This window comes from Ovis canadensis, chromosome 13 (assembly GCF_042477335.2).
Source record: "Ovis canadensis isolate MfBH-ARS-UI-01 breed Bighorn chromosome 13, ARS-UI_OviCan_v2, whole genome shotgun sequence".
Taxonomy (NCBI): Eukaryota; Metazoa; Chordata; class Mammalia; order Artiodactyla; family Bovidae; genus Ovis; species Ovis canadensis.
This window is the reverse complement of record NC_091257.1, coordinates 44,365,049-44,372,256: the sequence shown is the minus strand read 5'-3', so window position 1 is coordinate 44,372,256 and position 7,208 is coordinate 44,365,049. Positions and strand designations below refer to the sequence as shown.

General features: G+C 48.2%; 1 protein-coding gene across 6 annotated transcripts; it reads right to left on the bottom strand.

Moving 5' to 3' along the window:
* Positions 1-347: 347 nt before the first annotated feature.
* RPP38 (ribonuclease P/MRP subunit p38) lies at positions 348-6,634 on the bottom strand. 6 transcript variants are annotated; one of them, XM_069547563.1, is made up of 5 exons: positions 6,370-6,588; positions 5,744-5,876; positions 4,879-4,920; positions 2,922-2,967; positions 348-1,297 (listed from the first exon to the last, which is right to left on the bottom strand). In XM_069547563.1, exon 5 carries the CDS (start codon positions 1,284-1,286, stop codon positions 438-440), a length of 849 nt encoding a protein of 282 aa, XP_069403664.1. In that variant the 5' UTR covers positions 1,287-1,297; positions 2,922-2,967; positions 4,879-4,920; positions 5,744-5,876; positions 6,370-6,588; the 3' UTR covers positions 348-437. The 6 variants fall into 6 exon arrangements, with proteins under 6 accessions (XP_069403664.1, XP_069403662.1, XP_069403665.1 ...); XM_069547561.1 differs by lacking the exon at positions 2,922-2,967 and having other exon boundaries at positions 6,370-6,623; XM_069547564.1 differs by lacking the exon at positions 5,744-5,876 and having other exon boundaries at positions 6,370-6,603.
* Positions 6,635-7,208: the final 574 nt, after the last annotated feature.

The following is a 7,208-nucleotide window of genomic DNA, read 5'->3' as shown; positions in this document are numbered from 1 at the left end:
GAGAACAGTGCATTGCCTGGCATTTAGTATCTTTCCCGTACACGGATGGTGCATCTGCAGTCTAGCCTCATCTTCCCCCCGCAACTGGAACGGTGTTTGTGTGGCAGGTTTTCCAAGTTTGGATGGAAAGATGTTCAGTGTTGCAGGATACAGATGTTCTTGCTCACAAGCGCTGTACCAGCCTTTTAAAAAGTAAATTTATACCAGCCTGGACCTTCGTTTCAATAAAGCTTCGTTTTGATATTCACACTTCTAAATCTCTGCACTTGGTGTTTCTAAGCTGCAGCTATTCTAGTCACAGAAAATCTTACACATGTGAAAGGAATGATGCTAAACAGTCCCGAGAATATATATAAAAGTCATTTTATTCATTTTAAGGCTTCTTAAGGAGGTGGTGTTTACAACTGAACTGTATCAAGTGACAGGTTTACACAAGATTACTTTGAAGCCGTTCTTTTACTTTTGGGTGGCTTCCTTATCTTATTGGGGTTTGGAATCAGTTTCTTTATTTTCAGGGGTTGTAACACTACAGCCTGCTGACCCTCAGCAAGCTTTCTCTTGGGTTTAGAGAGGTCTTCAAAGGAAGTGTCCAGAATCTCTTCATCTTGGCTTTCCAAAGATTCTGTCTGTAGGTTCTCCCTGGGGTCTTCGAGTGCATCCTGGAGCCATGCCACATTCAGACGGGGGACTCTGGGGAGGATGGCCCTCAGTTCCTCCCCAAAGGCAGTAGTGTTCCTCTTGAACCCCAAGGCCAGGACACATTTTAAGCCCAGGACAGGTGCGAGCCTCTCGCTTAGCCGGGGAACCTGGCAGGCGGGGACACCTCTGCTGACGCTCAGCTGCACCAGGTGTGAGGTCATGATGGCTGGCTTGGCAGACTTACACGCCAAGGCCAAGAGCAGCTCGTTTCTCTCTAGTGCCCTGGTGACCTCGTTGATGCCGATAGCAAGCTGCTTCCTGACGTCAGCCGGGGTCCACCCTGACACCTGGGCATTACCTTCAGGCTTTTCTTTCTTCAGATCCTCACCAATGTCCACGTCTATGCTGCTCGTGTCTCCACTTTGTTTTTTCAAAGGGGGCTGCTTTTTCTTTCTCTTCCTATCCTCAATCTTCTGAAGCCCGAGAGACTGAATTCTGTCCTCCAGGGTCTGCAGTATGAAGTGCATGTCCTCCCTGTCCAGGGCACCCCAGCAGATGCTGTACGGGTTGTTCAGTGACGTCTTCACAGGTGGAGGTCTCGTCTTCCGTACGGAGCCCCTCCCTGGTGCTTGTGGGGCTGCAGCCATACTGAAAAATCCTTCACAGGGGAGCAAAACAGCAAAGGAAAATTCATGTTAACTAGACATGCGCATCTTAAGGATATCTTGGCTGTGCTCTTTCTGATTTTTGAAAGGCTAGAGCAAGCCTACTTACATAGGACATGTATATACTTACATATATATATGTATGTAAATAATTATATATATATGTGACCATACACCTAATCTCTCTTTTAAGTCTTTTTTTTTTCCCCATTTTTTTCTATGACTTAGTCTTCATTCATATACAGGCAATTTATGAATGTTTTGCCTTACTGCAATCACAGTGAAATTCTATGTTTCCTTTATTGAAAATGTTGCAATTTTGCTACTTGTCGTAATTATTTATCTTCTTCAGGACCTCTGGTATTAGTCCGATAGATTTCTGACCATTTTCTAGATTGCTTTCCACTTAGACTTCTATTTATCCATTCAGCAAATACTGAGCACCTCTACTCGGAGTCTTGGGCACTGGGGTTCAGCCTTGAACAAGTTCCCATGACCACCTCTGTGAGTCCCCAAATCCCTCTGCCCTCAGCACAGAATCTCTGAGGGCCCTGGAAGCCTCTGCCATTAACCAGGTTTGATTTGTAAAGAACTGGGACCGTAATACATGCACATGACTGAAAATCTGAGTAATTCATCCTGTGCCCTTTTGGAAGTCCTCCTCCCCTCCCTGGACCCTAAGTTCTTTGTCCTTCATAAAACACGGACACACATCCCCCTTCCTCTGGAAAGTGGGAGCAGGCTGTTCCTCTGGCTGACAGTGTGATGAAAACAACGGGAATTCTGTAATGAAATTTAAAGATACTAATCTGTTAAGGCAAAAAGAGAGGCGAAATGTTACAGATGACTCTTCTCGGGAGCATGTTCTGATAATCCCATCCAGAGGCAACTGCATCTTCCTCTCTCCTGTATTCTTCCTCACTTCCTGGGCTCACCTGGGAACCATAGGGACCCATGTTGCAAAACTGAAAGAAGGTAAATGAGCCAGCTCTGGAGAAGTCTGGAGTTTGGGACTGTCCCTGTTTTCAGGTAACCAGATTTTCTCATTCCAGATTTCTCCTCATGTGAGGTCATTCATCCCACAGATGCCCCCCACCCCCAAGTGGCCCAGGCAGGATTAAGGATGAATTCCCCTCCAATAAACACCTTAAGAGCCTGCTGCCAATGCTGAGGAGGAAGTCAGAACAAGTAAGGCACTTTCTCCAAGAAATATTTGATTCTCACAAAATTCCATGAGTGGAGGAGGAAACAGACTCAGGTTAAATACCCTGCCAGAGTCACAGCTGGTTTCCCAAATCCAAATTTTATGTTCTTTCAATCCTGGTTGCATCTCAAAAATAAGCTGAGACTTTTTAGAGTATATAGATGGTTGGTCCTTACCCTAGGTCTACTGAATCAAAATCCCTGAGAATACGGTAGGGCTCCTTTCCTTGTCAAGAGGTTGCCCAGGTGACTCTGCTATGGAACTGGGATTGGGAACCACTGCTGCAGGATGGGTGCCTTTCTGCACTTGATGTCCCTGAGACAGGGTCTCCTGATCTCTACTGGCCTCTGAAGTTCCTCCTATGCCACCTTACAGAAAACCAAAATTCAGCCCCCTGGAGTGAAAGCTCCTACCTTGTTCCTGTCAGTACGGGAACCGTGAACTTCCAAGATGTTCAAGCTAGGTTTAGAAAGGCAGAGGAACCAGAGATCAAATTGCCAACATCCACTGGGTCATCAAAAAAGCAAGAGAGTTCCAGGAAAATATCTACTTCTGCTTTATTGACTATGCCAAAGCCATTGACTGTGTGGATCACAACAAACTCTGGAAAATTCTTCAAGAGATGGGAATACCAGACAACCTGACCTGCCTCTTGAGAAATCTGTATGCAGGTCAAGAAGCAACAGTTAAAACTGGACATGGAACAACAGATTGGTTCTAAATAGGCAAAGGAGTATGTCAAGGCTGTCTATTGTCACCCTGCTTATTTAACTTATATGCAGAGTACATCATGAGAAATGCTGGGCTGGATAAAGCACAAGCTGGAATCAAGATTGTTGGGAAAAATATCAATAACCTCAGATATACAGATGACACCACCCTTATGGCAGAAAGCGAAGAAGAACTAAAGAGCCTCTTGGAAGTGAAAGAGGAGAGTGATAAAGTTGGCTTAAAACTCAACATTCAGAAACAAATCAGCATCCGGTCCCATCACTTCATGGCTAACAGATGGGAAAACAGTGGAAATTTTGGGGGCTCCAAAATCACCGCAGATGTGACTGCAGCCATGAAATTAAAACACGCTTGCTCCTTGGAAGAAATGCTATGACCAATCTAGACAGCATATTAAAAAGCAGAGACGTTACTTTGCCAACAAAGGCCTGTCTAGTCAATGCTATGGTTTTTCCAGTAGTCATGTATGGATGTGAGAGCTGGACTATAAAGAAAGCTGAGCACTGAAGAATTGATGTTTTTGAACTGTGGTGTTGGAGAAGACTTGAGAGTCCCTTGAACTGCAAGGAGACCCAACCAGTCCATCCTAAAGGAAATCAGTCCTGAATATTCATTGGAAGGACTGATGCTGAAGCTGAAACTCCAATACTTTGGCCACCTGATGCAAAGAACTGATTCACTGGAAAAGACCCTGATGTGGGGAAAGACTGAAGGAAGGAGGAGAAGGGGACGACAGAGGATGAGACGGTTGGATGGCATCACGGACTCAATGGACATGAGTTTGAGTAAACTCCGAGAGTTGGTGATGGACAGGGAAGCCTGGCAAGCTGTGATTCATGGGGTCACAAAGAGTCAGACATGACTAAGCAACTGAACTGAACTGAACTGAACTGTTCCTGTCAGTGGCGACCACTGCTGGAGACTCGGTGTCTGTCTCCTAAACTTCCTTCCAGAGCAGGCCTGCGTATGCCAGTCATCGGAGTCAGCTCCTCCCCTCCAGCTCTGCAAAGGAGATTGCTCATCCAAATCCAGTGACATGACTGGCAGAGGCTGGCACCAGGTTGAAGGTGGTCAGGAAAAGGGAATTAGGTGACCATGGAGCACATTCGGTGATCTAACAGAGCTTTTGCTGCACACAAGCTACAGTTCCAGTGGTCATCCCCAGTGGTCCAGTGATTAAGCCTTTGTGCTTTCACTGCAAGGGGCAAAGCTTTGATACCTGGCTGGGGCTTCCCTGATGGCTCAGATGGTAAAGTGTCTGCCTGCAATGCCGGAGACCAGGGTTCGATTCCTGGGTCGGGAAGATGCCCTGGAGAAGGAAATGGCAATCCACTCCAGCACTCTTGCTTGGAAAATCCCATGGAAAGAGGAGCCTGATAGGCTACAGTCCATGGGGTGGCAAAGAGTCGGACATGACTGAGCGACTTCACTTCACTTCAGCAGAGCTTTTGCTGCACACAAGCTACAGTTCACATGCCTCCGCATTCAAACAACAGGGAGGGACATCCCCAGTGGCCCAGTGATTAAGGCTTTGTGCTTTCACTGCAAGGGGCAAATCTTTGATACCTGGCTGGGGAACTAAGATCCCACAAGCTGCATGACCAAAATCCCCCCAAACAACAGGAAGTTGATACTTACAGTTAGAAGTTCTGGGCATTAGGCTCCTCCTGTCTTCAGAATCTAGAGGGAGAGACCAGAGCCAGATAAGTAGAATCTCATGGGATATAATCCAGAACTAAAGTGGGAAGAAGTAACAGTGTTGGAGGAGGAGAAGATTAGGAAGGGCCTGCTGAGGTGCCTCTGGAGGCTTCTACTGCCCCAAAGATCAAGTGGAAACTTATTAAGGTGACATCCAAGGGTCCCCATCTCCCCATCAGCCTTTCTCCTTATGCCCCACCACTGAACCACTTACTATTTACCGAGGCCACCAGTCTGGCCTTCCATGGCCTTATTCCCATTCCCTCTGCCTGGAAAATGAGTTCCACCCTCAGCACCCCCACCACCTGTCTTACTTGAACAAGTATTTGTGGATTATACACAATGCACCAAGACAGAAAGATTATGAATTAAAAACAGCTACTGAACTCACTGGGCTTAATGTCTATGAGACAGACTCATCAGCAAAGCATGTGATGCACTTCAAGGTCAGGGCCCTGAGGCCTGACAAAGTTGAGGGAGTCAAGAAGGGCCTCGAGCTGGGGACCATATATTTATTTATTTGGCTGCACTGGATCTTAGTTGCAGCATATAGGATATAGTTCTCTGAGCAGGATTCCAACAGGGGTCTCATGCGTTGGGAGAACAGGAGTGTCAGCCACTGAACCACCTTGGAAGTGACCTTTTAACCCACATCTAAAGAATCCCCACCAAAAGGAGTCCCTATTCGGGAAGGGCATCCCAGGGACCTGAATTAAAGGAAATAATGTCAATGTCGCTGGGGCATGGATGTTAGAGAGAGCAGAGAAATATTGGACCAGATGGTGAAGACTGACGCGATTCTTACAGTGGGAGCGGCTGTCACGTTCTAAGCAGAGGAATGGCACAGCTAGAAAGACGTCATACAAAGATCTTGGCAGACTCGAGCCAGGAGGAATCTTTACCAAGACTGGAAGCAGCAAAGAGGACTCGGAATAGTCCTAAAAGACATGACAGTGACCTTCACTAGAGTTGCCGTTGGACGGAAACACACGCTAGTTGAAAAAGGAGGTACAATCCGCCCGATTTAGTGATCAGCTGGGAGTGAAACAGACGACTCAGGGAGGACTCTCGGTTTCCGGATCTGGTAACCGATCCCCGAGGTCATCTCTCTCTGGTCTGCCGTCTATCTAGTGCCGACCTACTATTCAGCACACACGACTGGAGTTATTTTCTTGTCGGCCTCCACTTCTAGGCTGCGGAGAGCAGAAGGGCCGGGTTTGTCTGATTGCCTCTCGTATCCAAAAGACGCTCAACTCCAAACAGAGCTGAGCCTGAGCCCGGGCGGGGACGCAGGAAAACACGCCAGTCCGGGGAAGCCCTAAGGATGCGGAACCCAGAAAACTTTGCGCGCGCCTGGCCGAGTTGCCGGTTCGATCCCAACCAGAGCGACCCCCCCGGATCTCAGATCCCAGCGCAGAGCCCTCCACTCACGTTTGCCTCCGCGCCGGCTCCACGTGGCCGCGCTGCGCGTGCGCAGAGCCCGCTCCTTGCCCGGCCTCTGCCTTCCAATGCGGTGGGGCGGAGGATGGACCGCTCAGAGAACACTTTTCATCCTTCTGCATCCGACCACTCCCAAACCGGAAAGTTGGCCCTGGGTTTCGCGACAGGGTTCAGGAGTTTAGGGGCTGGGCGAAGGCCTTGGGAAAGGCCCTCCACTGGCAGTGCGCAGGCGCAAGGTGTGTCTCGCGAGATCTCCAGTTGCCTGGTAACGGGCAGCCAGCTGTCTGCAGTCTGTCCTGAGGACCAGTGTACCGGTTAGACTCCAAAGGCTAGTTCTCGCTCCAGTCGCCGCTCGTTTCTAACCCAGTTTCTGCCTTTCAGCGCCTGGTAGTCTGAGCCCCTCTCGCTTTTCTGTTTTCGGCTTGCCAAAGAGACGCTAAATCAGTGCCCCCTTCACCGAGTCTCTGCCGAATCCCCGGCAATGTGGAAATAAAGAAATAAAGATAAATGGGAGACGGGAAGGTGGTGAAGAAACCACACACCTACAGGCAACGATGTAGACGATCTTGAGCCTCCGGAAAGAGGCGAATAACGGCTATCTTGAATTCTGAGAGAGCAATTCAGAGAATTCCAAATACTGTGACTACTCCAGCCAATGGAGGCTTGAATGGTTACGAATGGAGTCGCTGGGAAGTCATAGACAATTGTAAGACAGCTGAAGAACGTTTTCAAGATCAGTGATCTGAGTCTGTTTATTTACTCTTGTCAAGACCGAGACCATAGTTTGCTTCTGACCTAATGAGCCACCTCCCTCCTCACACCCTTTCTTT

Bases quoted from the DNA above. Each gene is read 5' to 3' on its own strand.
- RPP38 (XM_069547560.1), bottom strand. From the start codon at position 1,286: ATGGCTGCAGCCCCACAAGCACCAGGGAGGGGCTCCGTACGGAAGACG.